The sequence below is a fragment of the Leguminivora glycinivorella genome, chromosome 24 (assembly GCF_023078275.1).
Source record: "Leguminivora glycinivorella isolate SPB_JAAS2020 chromosome 24, LegGlyc_1.1, whole genome shotgun sequence".
NCBI classification, from domain to species: Eukaryota; Metazoa; Arthropoda; class Insecta; order Lepidoptera; family Tortricidae; genus Leguminivora; species Leguminivora glycinivorella.
In genome coordinates, this window is record NC_062994.1 from 7,914,947 (window position 1) to 7,929,681 (window position 14,735).

The window sequence follows — 14,735 nt, forward strand, 5'->3', positions numbered from 1 at the left end:
ACTATAAGGGTTCCTAGTTGACTACAGAACCCTAGAAACTGACAATAGACGCTAAATAACACCCCACTCAGCATTTTCTGTGAGCGCTGGTGGCCTAGCGGCAAGTACGTGCGAGTTTCGTTCCGGAGGTCGCGGGTTCGAACCCCGGCTCGCACCAATGAGTTGTTCGGAATTTATGTGCGAAATGTCATTTAATATTTACCAATCGCTTTTCGGTGAAGGTCGAAAACATCGTGAGGAAACCGGACTAATTCCAATAAGGTCTAGTTTACCCTTCGGGTTGGAAGGAAGGAGATGGCGGTCGCTTTCGTAAAAACTAGTGCCTACGCCAAATCTTGGGATAAGTTGTCAAAGCGGACCCCAGGCTCCCATGAGCCGTGGCAAATGCTGGGATAACGCAAGGAGGATGATGACTCAGCATTTTCTGTGAGGACAGGACAAAATCTAAGTTTAGTGGGTTAGTGCCAATTGGGTATTTTTCTCTGTGTCTGTCTGCATCTACGTAAAGTGAATGTTTAAAATCGTATCTCACATTCCATTCAGTTTATAACACTTTAAACAATTAACTTGCCTTATATAATTACTCTTTCTCGAGTCTCGTAATAGATGTATAATAATGTGGCAGATATGCCACGAAATATTTTCAGTACAGATGGTGTTTTTTTACGCACTAGTGCGAGAAGTGGTTCATTATATGTCAGGTCGAAACTTCGGAGGGCCATCTGTACTGAAAAATGTCGTACGATTCACGTGCGTTTTTCGCACTTGTATCGTAACTTACTATTTCTTATGTAAATGAATGAGCATTTCTGTACCATTAAGTATATTAATAAATTTCTTACTTACGTAACAATACAATTATACAATATACAAACTTATATAGATTGCATATGGATCATAAAGCTCTGGTAATAGTAGGTACCTAAATATTAATGTGGCCACTTAAATACACAAATCAAAATATTACATAAATGTAAATACATTTCTTCCCAGTACTTACTGTACCGCTACCCTAAGGTTGTCTGAAACAGATCACTCAGCGATAAGATCGCCTGTTATCTGCCTCTATTTATAATCAATAATTTTATCTCTGCTGTATATTTTGCCGAGGCGTGTCAAGTGTGTCCATAAAGAGTACATATTAATAATATCTACTTATCTACCTAAATAAGCTAATTTTTATTTCTGTGGGTCTAGTGAAAAAGGGTATAACTCAAATTGACTCGGTGAAAAAGGTCATAAGTCCGAAGTGGGATTTATAATATGTTCCATCAGATTATTAAGGTAGTGGCGTATCTGGGGCTGTCTTCTGCTGCGCACACGACGATGAGACAATGCGTAGGATTCGGAGCGGAACGCTCGGGTTGCTATTGTCCAATCCTGTCTCAATGTTCATGTTACACTGCAGGATGCGTACAAGTTTTTACTTCTTGTTTAACCTTAGTCGTCCAATTTTGCAAACTACTTTTTTGTTTACCTACTTTTTAGCTGCGGGAGTATTCCACAAAGAGAGTTAGCTGACTTAGGCGAGACGACTAAAAAAACTAATTAACTAGTCCGTCAGTTAGATTATCAACATACATCGGGGTTTTGGGAGCGGGAATGAATTCGTGTATATAACTCTGTTTATAGTAACTTGAATTACTGAAATATAGATTAAACTGTGTATCTGGCTCCAAATGTACCTAGAAATGTTAAAGTAATGTCTGTTGTTCATCGTTTTCACCCTTTTTGGGCTAGTGAAAATCATTCCCGCTCCCAAAACCCCGATGTATGATTATCAATGAATTTTAGACACGTGTTTTTTTTCTTTTTTCTCGTAAACGAAAAATGATGACAGTACAATGCGTTGAAGTATCGAGTGACGTCACGCCTAGGTACAATTTTTACTTAGAAGTGACGTCACAAGCTACCGCTCCGGAACTTTGACGCTCTATATCTTTGTATTTTTCCATTAATTAGAAAAAGCGAAAAATATGTGTTCAGTATTATTGGACGATCTAACTGACGGACTAAACAGGATTCCATTTTTTTATGTAGTCGTCATTCCTAATGGGGTACCAAGGAAAGTTTCTGAACTATACATTCTCAGATGATTTGAGTATCGAATTATACCGTTTTCCCGTTTTACTGAAATAATTGTTTTAATCCCGCATCCATGAGAATCTTTCAAAGTGAAAACTTGCATTGAAATGTGTAAATTTCCAGAAACTTCCCAATTTTTTTAAACGTTCTGCTACATTGTTAATCCCCGGTACTTTCGAGCAAAGGCGGTGTGATCATTATTACTCTCGCGCTCGCGTTAGAAAGAGACAAAATAGCCTATTTCACTCTCCATCCCTTCAACTATCTCCACTCAAAAAATCACGTCAATTCGTCTCTCCGTTTTGCCGTGTAAAACGGACAAACAAACAGACACACACACTTGCCCATTTATAATATTATTATGGATATTGGAGCAATCACAAAAGCGCTGGTGGTTCAGCGGTAAGAGCGGCTTCAATCCGGAGGTCGCGGGTTCGAACACTGGCTCCTACTAATTCAAATCATTTGATATTTGCCAGTCGCTTTTCGGTGGAGGAAAACATCGCGAGGAAACCGAACTAATTCCAATAAGGCTTGGTTACCCTTCGGGTTGGAAGGTCAGATGGCAGTCGCTTACATATAACTATAGTGCCTCATACTCCAAATCTTGGGATTAGTTGTCAAAAGCGGACCCCAGGCTCCCATGAGCCGCCGCGAATTCCGGGATAAAGCAAGGAGGATATTGGAACAATCACACTGCTTTATAATGTCTTGAAATTTACATTTTAAAATACTTCAATCGATAGCATAAACGTCACAGGAAGTGTAAATTTTCGTTTCTAGAAAGTAATCGTTAGTTAATTCGTTCACTTTCTCGTAACGTAACGATCGAGTAACGTATCCGAAAACGTCAAAAAGTTTTGGTACAAACAGATTTTTGAATAATTAGATAATTGAATAATATGTAATTATTTTATTGACCCGGCCAGCGTCGAAAACAACTCGAACTTATGTAGTTTTGTTGCTAGAACTAAAGACAGCGTGGTGAGGAAAAAAATATAACGAAATAATATAAAATGTAAAAAAAAACAGGCTGTAATTACCTTCAGGCTAAAAATATATATAAAACATGACTTTTTTTACATAAATCGCCTATTAGCTAATTTATAGTCGTTTTTGAGTAATGAAGTACTATTAATTATAGCTTATTAAATTGGAATTCGGTTAAAAACCAAGAAAATCTATCGATGTAATATAAATCTCAGTTCTTGACTACCAGCGTCTAATACGTGATAGACGTCATTTAAATAATGTCAAAGAAAATTTGCACTAGAGTGGTCAAACAAACTTAATACTAAAACGTCATTTTTTTTTATGGAATAGGAGGTAAACGAGCAGACTTGTCGCCTAATGGTAAGCGATCACTGCTGTCCATGGACACCCGAAACACCAAAAGTGTTATTATTGTAATTAATCTTTTAAAAGTTGTTATTTTCTTAAAGTCATCTATTGATACAATTGAACGACTGGTTTAGCCTAGAGAGTAGGAACCCTGTCTACCAATCGGGGATCGAATCTATTAAGAGCATTTATTTGTGATATGAGCACAGACATTTTGTTTCTGAGTCACGAGTGTTATTTATGTATGTATTTTTATCGTTATTTAAGTAAAATATTAGCTTTCCTGAGCATTCCATAGGCGTCAATTAGTGTAAGAATAGGTATCCCTATTATATTTATTTATTTTTTTAATATTTGGCCACCTGCAGCAGTTATACATCGTAAACATTTTTTTAATTACCTTTTACTTCTATGTAAGTAAAAGGTAATTAAAAATAATAATCTTACTCATAGTCTGCATACCTCTACCCTCTATAAATTAGTGTCAAACTTCATACCCTACATTAGTTGTATTAGATCATCTATGGCGGCTGTCTAGTCTATAGCGTCTATTCTATGGCGCGTGCCGGTAAGGCACGCGATGGCGCGACGAGCGGCGCGCGCGCACCGGATTGTAGAGTACGGATACGTCTTGAGATATCTTATAAGACGCAGATATTTTTTTTTTACGGCAACCAGTAATAGTGGCTTTGTGTAGTTATAAAATAAATAGAGTTTTTTATACGTTACTCGATATTAGAAATGGCAAAAATACTTTTTGCGTGGAGAAAATGAATGGATATTAACTGAAACCGAAAGTTTACAAAAAAGGAAAATGTATGTTATTTTCCGTTTCTCTTTATCGACTAAAGTGTTATGTAGTATTGTTCATATCACTTTGTAATACCTAAAGTAAAATCAAATGTAAATTTTAACTTCTTTTCCTCATAGCCCTGAGTTCAAGTCTCACCCGAGACAGATATTTTCCACTTTTAAATTTATTCTAAGCCAAATGTCAATTTGTTTCCCATTCAATAACACATGTAAATCATAAATATTAATTGCTATCGAATGGAGTCTATTTATTGCACTAATTTAAGCAAAGTTTACAACAAAATCTTGTAAAAATTAAAAATCTTAAAACCGTTTCAGTATTTTTAACTATGAATCGCCCGAGAGACTGAAAGGTTGCGGGATCCTCGGAAATGAATCGAAACATGTCGAGCGTTATTTCGACTAGATTAGAAGCGTCAGTAACCCGCTTAAAATATTGTAAATATATTAGGTACTTACAAATCTCGTCGTGATATCTTAAGACTCGTCCGCCGCCGTGTTCGCTGCCCGCCACTCCCTCGTGCCCACCAAACCATGCAGAAAACAAAAGCAACGGAAATATGCCTCCAGTCGACGACAAGAAATAATGCGAGACAGTTTTCTAACCAAAAACACCGTTACGAAAACCCATCCGCTCCGAAACTCGGCTGAACGCGCGAAAGTCAAAGCCCGCGACGTATTAAAAAATCAATCTGTCAAAATTACCCGCGAATAAAAAAACAAGCTGTCAAAATTACCGCGTTCAAAAACTTTAAAATTAGTGATGAACGTATGATTTATGAACGAAAGTTTGTGTTGTAATTTGTGAATGAAGTTTTTCAATCATGGATGGCAGAGTGGTGTTACTTTTTGCTTTCTGCACATGGCATGCGAGTGCTCAGGAGTACTTTAGGATGGTGAGCATTTAGAAAATTATGATTCAGATTAAAAGATAGTGTGTTTACGCGTGAGGAGTTTACACGCACATTTCTAATAGAATAAATAAATAAATAAATAAATATTAGGGACACCTTACACAGATCAACTTAGCCCCAAACTAAGCAAAGCTTGTACTGGTGCTAAGCAACGATATACATACCTACTTAAATCGATAAATACATAGAATACATCCATGACTCAAGAACAAATATCTGTGATCATCACACATATAAATGCCCTTACCGGGATTCGAACCCAGGACAGACTTTACTTCCTGTATTTGATTTAGAGATGGGCCGAATATTCGGTAAATATTCGGTATTCGGCATATTCGGCAACTTTTTAATTGTTCGTATTCGGCCGAATAATTCAGTTGCATTGCCGAATATTTACCGAATAAACAAACTAATTAACTAATGAAGATCTTACGTATTCCATTGGATTATAAGCTCTTATTTTAGTATCTTTTTATGGAACTGCTAAAAAACGAGAAAACTATGCGTCAAAATATAAATACAATTCTTTTTTTTTTTAATTAAAAAACCGTAGTTTAAGAGTTGAGAAGAATTCGGAGTTGTTATAAATAAGTTGTAGTAACATATGTAACCATTATCAATCATTTAATGGTTTTAATGAACATACCCTATAATAATATAACCGAATATTCGGCCGAATGTTCGGTTTGGCAAGAGCTGAACCCAATGTTCGGCCGAATATTCGTATTCGACAAAGTTCATATTCGGCCCATCTCGAATTTGATTAAATATTATATTTAGGCAGATTGTGATAATTATTCAGAAATTTCAGCATTATAATGGCATGGCAAGATACAGAGTATAAGCAAAGTGAGTATGGACTATCAACTGCAAAAGTATATGGCGAATTTATCAATGAATTCATTTATAATTTCTCCATACGCTTTTGCAGCTGACAGACGAGCTCAAGCTTATACAAGATCTGTCTTTTTAATTTAAATTATGACTATAATACCACTAGATTTATCGAAAAAAAATTGTCCATTCAGAACAACTCTGTTAAACGATATTGCGAAAAAATATTTAAAATCGAGGTTCCGCTCTCGACTGTTTCCACCTTCAAAACTTAATCAATCGTAACGAAATTTGAAAATCTGAATAACAATGAAATTTAGTTTTTTTTTGCTAATAATTTTGAATAAAACACCTTTTTTGCGCCATAATCAACAAGACCGTTTTTGGAAATTTTTGATTGGCTCTAGCGTCTTTAAAAATAAGAATATTAAAAAAATAAAAACGGGCTGACACAGATAAAAATAATAATAATCTGTGTTGAAAAAATCAGTGCTCTATCTTCAAAAACCAGGGAGGAAATAGTCGAGAGCGTTTGTATGGAGAATTGACCCCTCCTGTATCGTCTTAATGAAGCGCGCCACTAGTTGTGCAATGCAATAAATAAACAGTGATTGAATAAATTAATCATCAATAATCACCGTAATCGTAGAAATTTTGTCCACTTAAATCGCACTGACATTAGCAGGCAATCTACTTTTTTGTCGATTTTTTTTCAGTCCATATCTAACATACACTGAGTGAAATTTGTATCATGTTTTTTATAGGTATCGTTATGCAATAAATTATATAGATATTTTATTGCACGGAGCACGCAATATTTGAACAGTTTTTATTTATAAGGCTATAAGGAACTTAATAAATAAAAAACTTATTAAATAATGTTTAGAAATAAGTTTTATTTTTGACATGCATGAAATTTAATGTAGGTAATTACTTTTAATTTAATATGTAAGTGTTTTGGTTAAGTACTGTAAACTTACGTATTTGAATAAACAAATTAAAATTAAGAATAATTATATTATTTTTATTCTTTGTGTTGAAGTAGAGGTGACTGTACTTATAATATTTTACTAAAAATTAACATGATATTTTTATTGTCATATAAAACAATCAAAGTAAAAATATACCTATACAAAAGACACTGAACATAACCTACTTACAAAATAAAACTTAAAATAATGAACTAAAACTACCTAAAAATAAAACTTAACGTAATAAACTAAAACTACCTAAAAATAAAACTTAAAATAATAAACCTTGCCCGCGTGGCAAGGTACCCATCACGCAAGCAGCATTCCCGCGCTGTATTGCGATTGCAATCCTTTGCGCGAGAAAACTGCCCGCGCGAGGGTCCCCCGTTGACTCTCTCAACCGCCTGCCCAGGGTGGCTAGCCGAATGGCACAATCGCTCACGAAACGCTCACGAAACGAAGCGCTAGTAGATATCTATCTCTATCGCGCTTGCGTATTGGCGCGACAGAGCCAGCGGCGTATCGCTTTCGTTTGGCGTCGGAGAAATGCCATTCGGCTACGGGGCCAGCTCTCTGCAGAGCCCGCGCGCACCGCCGCCCCACGGACCGAGTGTCTCGACACCAAAAGCTACAAATTCGTAGTTGGTGCCGAGACAGCTATATTTATTTCTTTTGAAACGCTCTCGGGCGTCAGCCGCCGACCTGGCATTTTTAGTGTTAAATGTCCTCCGTTAAAAGTTGTTTTTTTTTTATAATTAGTATGAACTGTTATACCTTGTCAGCCCACAGGCATCTTTTGGACGAGCTCACTCCATTGTAGGCCACGTCTTTGCTTTTGGCTAGTCTGTGGTCAAGAGTAAGCCCGTTTATTAAAAAAAAATATATTTTCATCTCACTTGCACACTAAATGTACTATTGCACGCAGGCGGAGCGGGAGTTATAGAAGAATCGTTCTCCTGTTCTTTAGAGTTATTAATTTTCTAGTAGGTACCGTGTGAGGGTGATGAAAAAACATTGTGTGGAACTCGGGGCGTATGATTATTGCAAACTCGATTATTTAAATCGCTCCCGCAATCCGTCGCGATTTAACTTACTCTCGTTAGGAATATTCAACTTCCACCCCCTATAAAGAACATTTTAATCGGGTTATTTTTTTTATTTTCGAGTTTCGCGGGATTTGTATACTTGGAAAAAATTGAAAATATTTTTTTGGTTATATGTACACCGAAGAGGTGTTATACAGTACCAGTATAAGACTTTACCTGGACTTGGAGGCAACGGATTTTTTTATTAAAGTAAAAGGGGCATCTGATTCTAAAGGTGAATGGGCATTTTGTACCATGGATGTATACAGGTGGGACATGGCTAAGATCCTAATACAGAAAATGTCGAATACAATGATTCTACTAAATATTTTTCGCCAAAAAAGCAGTGCCTCATAATAACAATAACGTTTTGAGTCACGGTCCTAGGCCCTCTAAATGTCAAGCGACACTGTTGCCAACCTTCACGGTACACGACCATAGATTCACGAAACATCACCAGTATAACCTGCCCCCCACTCTCTTGCCAACTATACGAAGTTACGTACCAGATTTTATAGTAACAATTAGGAAATTAGTAATAAAAGTAAGTTGACCGACTTGCCAAATTGCGTAGCTGAATTAAATATGTAAAACCTTGCACGGTCACGACATATGTTCGTTTAACGGGCTGTGAAAATAAATATGAAATAGAGGTATAAAATTCTACCGCAACACTGTGGTTTCCAATGAAATACTCTTAATAAGTATGTACAAGCAAATTGAGCTAACTGTGAGGTTAGGCTAGATTGTGTTGCCTATGTCACAAATATATGAAAGAGGCGCGTTCCTAGCACACATTCTAAGCTCGTGTAGGTGAACGCGTACCATGCTTGTATGAGTGAGGTATGAAAGGTTGACTGTTCGCGTTTTGACAGGCGGTAACTGTGTGGTAACCGAGAGGGGGTGGGCGGCGCTTTCAGCGGAGAGTGGGAGTGGCCATCGCATACTGTACGAATAGTACTCTTTATTATACTGTGCCTATGTGAACAGTTCCCGAATACTTTGTACATAGCCACGTCAGCAAATTTTAATTGATCCTATTTTGTTACCAACATTTAGTGATATAAGTCCAATTTCGTAAGATATACAGGATGTAACATTAATGCTGGTGATCCATTTAAGAGCATAACCGGTATCGAATAGCGGTTACGAATACCACTTCCTTTTTTTTAAATAAACACCATGAAAATTAAAGGTACTATAGAAGGTAATGTATAAGCCGTAGGATTTATCTTCGGCAATTATGTTACATAGTGTATACAGGATAATTGTTATAATTAAGGAAATATATATACTAGAGAACCTTAATGACCAAATAAAACTTACTAAAATCTCAATTCATGATATAAATCTTGGTAACAAAAAAGGAATAATAAAAACAAATTTAACTTTTTCCTTAATTTTTGTACAAACTTTTCGAGAACTGCTGATGTACAGTGTGCCCGAACGATCGGATGGATATTTTGAATACCTACTAGTAGGAATAAAATTTTGTTGGGTTCTAACATTTGTTTGTTACATGATATATATCAATACTCGTATTGTAGTGTACGAGTATACCCATAACGCAATCCTTCTTGAGCTTACCGTGAGACAGTATTTAATTTGGATAAGAATGTCCCAGAATAACGTTCATTTATTTTTCAATAGCAGAAACTAAGACAACATTTATGAGTCAAAAAAAATCTGGTTTTAATAGATTACATTTTATTTACTTATTAGTTCCAACTATCAAGATGTTTTGAGTCTGTATTTTTTACTGTAGTGTGTACTACGTCCCACCTCTCTAGTGACATAGCCTAGACTATAATAAGCATGTTATTTATGTTATTTTAGACATTATAGACTTATACTACGAGCTTGTTGTTTACATTTACATCACACATTACATGGCGACCCTGCCCACAAAACACTACAGACATGATGTATCCCGTCCTCCGGCAGTGGAACACACAAATTAGAATAGAATAAAAATGTATTTATTCAAAAACACAAACAGAAAAAAGGGAAATTGTACAAAAAGACATAAAAACAGAAGGTTAAATCTCATCATAAGTATTGCTGGCGACTTCCAGCGTTAAATTGGCTAATAGGTAATACAAAAAACGGTTTATCTCAGCACCAGAACAACTTTGTCCTTTACAGATCATGTCAGCAAGGTCGGCGTCTCAATTATGATATAATAAAGGCGTCATTTCTTTAATTCGTTTCCTGTCATTTAAGATCGTAGCGTGACTGAAAACGTCTGAACAAGGCGCAAGTGCGCATATTAGACAATGTTTGATGCCTGTGCCCTAATGCACAAACGCTCACGAAACGCTCAAGAAACGAAACACTCGTAGATATCTCTCTATCGCTCTTGCGTATTGGCGCGACAGAGCCAGGCTACATTTTGCGACGTTTCGTTTTCGTTACGCGTCGTAGAAATGCCATTCGGCTACGGGGCCTGTGTGCCCGAATGCACAAACGCTCACGAAACGCTCATGATAATATTTCTTTCGTAGCTATCTATCTCTACCGCTCTTGCGTATTGACGCACTAGAGCTAGACTACATGTCTGCGGCCTGCGGCGTTTCGGTGGCGTTTGGCATCGCGGAAATGCCATTCGGCTACGGTGCCTGTGCAATAACAGAGATGTATAGTCTCCGTAGTTAATAATAAAAATAAAATTAGGGATGTAAAAGATCCTCGATGTTATAATAATAAAACTAAAAAACTAATAGGGACCCCATCGCCCATTGGTTTTACCAGTGCAATCAGTCAACGCAGGGCAGCTTGTGGCGAGCTGTTGGGGAACAGCGACCCCACGTACCCGAGTGCTCCTGGGGAGTTCTGTTACCCGTAAGGCGGGTGGGTGGGACAGTACTCTCTACCTCTGGCTTGCCTTGGCTGGCCGTCCAGAGTGGAGTCGTTAGGGCTACATGCCCCAGGGGTGGAAGTGAAAATTTGCATAAGACGCGAGTTGGTACAGTGGCTTAACAGCCACTGGGCAGAAAGCGGTGTACACCTCTCGACACCCTTGAGTTCTCACACCGGTGTTGCCCTTGAGCCATCTTGAATGTCGCTTTTTGTGGGGGCCCATCTTGTGGGGACGAGTCACCGTCTGCCGGAAATAAAATTGGATACCGTTTTATTAGGCACGCGTCTGGTTTTTTATCCATAGCCCAGTATTTAGTCCATCACTTTCACCAAAATAGACCAGTTCATTTTAGATTCCATTAACTCTCAAATAGTCCTTACACCCTGGCGGGTGTTGCCCTCTGCGCGTGTCCCATGATACGGGCAAGGGCAACATCCGCTCGGTGTACCCCTTACATTTCATTAAATCTGTCGAAAGGGCCTCTACGCGTTGGCTTCGGCCCCGCGCACGTCTCCCAAAGGTCCGGAACACCATTGTTCCGTGATGGGAAAGACAACTAATAAAAACTGGAGGTGTAAAGTCTGTAAAGTAGATGTAGATGGACGCTTATATAGAGTTTTTGCGCAATACACGTGCATCATTTCCATGTCTGTGTACACGTTAACGACCAGCGAGTCGTGTCATCCCGCTCGCACACAACAACTGTATGCTCAATGAGCTATTTGTTTTGAAGTATGTTGCGATGTGGCTAAGACGTATCGTTTGCCAAATCTAACGATTAATTTCGAATTGGTTGAATCGATTAGGCCCTATGTACAAGGAGGCGCTTAAACAAATATACGATTTCTATCAACTTACTGAAATGTCATTTGAATCGAAATGACAGACTCTGCCACAGCACTAGTTTAAAAATAAAAATGAATGATAAATGGCATAATAAGTAAATCCTGCGTTATAAATTAATATCGTAAAATACTCACTAACGAAGATCCGCAAAAATGTAACATGACTGTGTAAGATTATGTTTAAAGTAAGCGAAATATTGTTTTTAAGTACTTGATTTTTTTTAATATTATTACAAGATTTTATTTAAAATTTCATTCGTACGTTTTATGGACGCTGTCATGTGTCAAAAAGAGGTTCTTACAGCTCTGGGACAACTCCGACAATAACAACTGCGACAACTACGCTGACGGCGTGTCCGCTGTTATATGCAGCGCCAGCATTAGAATGTAGGTAACACGTGTGAACTACTTACGCCGCATCGTTTACGTCATTGCATTATTTTATAAAAGCATGTATCTAAGAAAATTTAGTCTAGTCTAGTGAGTAACGTCTAGCTGTTTAATTAGCTCTTAAAATCCTTGTAATATTTAGTGGTGTTGAACGGTATAATAAATAAGTGGTGTAAATTGAATTTTGAGTTTTGTTTGGAAGAGACTCCCCCGGAAGCTGCCCTATAACAAATTGGTGGCAGCGGTGGGATAACGCAAAGAGACAACTCGTAGAGTCGCGTCGCGTTATTCCGAATCCAAGGCCAGCTTCCAGATCGACGGTTAGTCTCAGCCTCTCGCTGAGCCCGCATCATAACGAGATCGACGGTCAGCCTTAGCATCTCCGCCAAGCCCGCATCTCAGCCCCGGATCGACGGTCAGCCTCAGCATCCTTGCTGAGCCCGCATTCGGAACACCCCGTTCAGCCCACACCAGGTCGACGATCAGCCTCGTACACAGACGAGCCCGCACCACACCTAACGCAACGCTTCACGGCAAAACCTCAAAGCATCCAGTTACTGACATCGCCAAGGATGTTCCTGCGCCTAATCATCTTCCTGTGAGTCAATTTCATTATTATCAGTGAAAGTACTTAAGTTTCAAAAGAAAACCAAGTTCAAGTGAATAAGTGCTCAACGTATACTCGCCGTTAAACTTAATTTTACATAATTTAATTAGTACTTACCTATATCTATAATTTAAGACTTACACCTGTTGTCCTGTACGCATAACTAACTTTAATGTCATTAGTGAAAGAAGAACAATCTGAGGACAAATTCGAGTCTGAAAAATCGAGTTCGTTTTCCACAGATAGTTCATCTGACACCGAAAACGAAATTAATCAAGTTCCAGAAATTTCCAAAATCAAAATGAGTGAAAAAGTAACTCTATCTGTTTTGACCAAATTCATCAAACCCTATAACGGGGATCGCGAATCACTTCCGGCGTTTTTAACAAATTGCGAAAACGCCATAAGCCTAGCCAGTACAGAACAACAGAATGTATTATGTAAATATATTGTGTCACAATTAGAAGGCAAAGCTCAACTAGCGTGTTGCCTAAAAACCTTCACATCATGGGCCGAAATAAAATCCTTTCTTAAAACTACATTTGGTGAAAAGAAACATTCCATACATTTACTTTTAGAACTTCAAAAATGTAAGCAACTTATCACTGAATCAGTCACAGATTATTCGCTGCGCGTCGAGTCATGTTTAACTAGAATTTTAGCCGATATTCAATACTCTTGTCAAGATGCAAAACAACTGCCGGGTCGCATAGCCGCCATGGAAGATCTTGCCCTTAATACCTTCCTTCTCGGTCTAAACCCCGATTTCTCACACATTGTCCGAAGTCAAAACCCTTCTACCCTTAATGAAGGAATCAGTTACGCGATTGAGGAAGAAAAGATATTTAATCTTAACCGTAGCACTCCTAAAACACCTAAAACATGCAACGTCTGTCGCAAACCGGGCCATACCTCATCTGAATGTTTCCATTCTAAAAAGGAACGTTATTCCTACTACATAAAACCTCGTCAGCATCCCGATTCTTTCAACAGGCCCCCTACAAACTCAGATTATCCTCCAAATCAATTCCCAAATAAACCAAAGGTCTGTGCCTATTGTAAAAATGTAGGACATACAATAAATGAGTGTCGCAAGAGACAATACATTAATAATATGCGCCTTAACAACGGCGGCGCTTCAAATTTCGCGTCAGCAGCTAATGCCGGTGCTCAAAGTTCAAACACACCGGGTAACCAGGTCAATACGCATTATTGCGAAGTGCAATTAGAAACTAATTATGATGATCATTTAAACTAAATAAGATCCCGGTCGCGTGTCTGCCGAGATCACCTTCATTAAAGGACACGACCACTGTCTCTCGCTGTTTCCCAAATTTGTATACCAATCTCACATCTCCTGAAAATCGGAGTCTTACTATTCCTTATTCATCTCAACCACATATAATGCAGTTGAGTCTTACTAAATCCAATACCAAGCCTACATCTCCACAAATTCGGAGTCCTACTATTCCTTATTCATCTCAACCACATATAATGCAGTTGAGTCTTACTAAATCCAATACCAAGCCTACATCTCCACAAATTCGGAGTCCTACTATTCCTTATTCATCTCAACCACATAGAATGCAGTTGAGTCATACTAAATCCAATACCAAGCTTACATCACCACAAATTCGGAGTCCTACTATTCCTTGTTCATCTCAACCACACAGACTGCAGTTGAGTCGTTCTAAATCTCATGACAATCTCACACCTCCTTCCAAAGGGAGTCCTAGTTCCCAGTCTCTATTGAACCTTAACGTAAACAAACTAAGCCCTTCCTCATCTTTAGAATCAATACCTAAATTATCTCTCACTGAATCAAGCACAAAAATGCCCACCGAGTCTAAGAAAGAACCTGCCCCTGCTCTTCACGATACCGTATCTGAAATACCATGCTACGAAATTCATTCATTGAAAAAGGGGATATCTTTGCCTTACACATACTTGACGATGTCTGACTCTGAACAACCTCTCTGTTTCCTTATCG

At 38.1% G+C, this 14,735-nt stretch overlaps 1 protein-coding gene across 1 annotated transcript in view; it reads left to right on the forward strand.

Moving 5' to 3' along the window:
• Nucleotides 1–4,851: 4,851 nt before the first annotated feature.
• Nucleotides 4,852–14,735, forward strand: part of LOC125238772 (angiotensin-converting enzyme-like) — a 56,128-nt gene continuing 46,244 nt past the window's right edge. Inside the window, exon 1 of the mRNA XM_048146208.1 lies at nucleotides 4,852–5,135. Coding sequence (XP_048002165.1) covers nucleotides 5,064–5,135 — 72 coding nt within the window. The 5' untranslated portion in view covers nucleotides 4,852–5,063. The remainder of the gene's footprint in view (nucleotides 5,136–14,735) is intronic.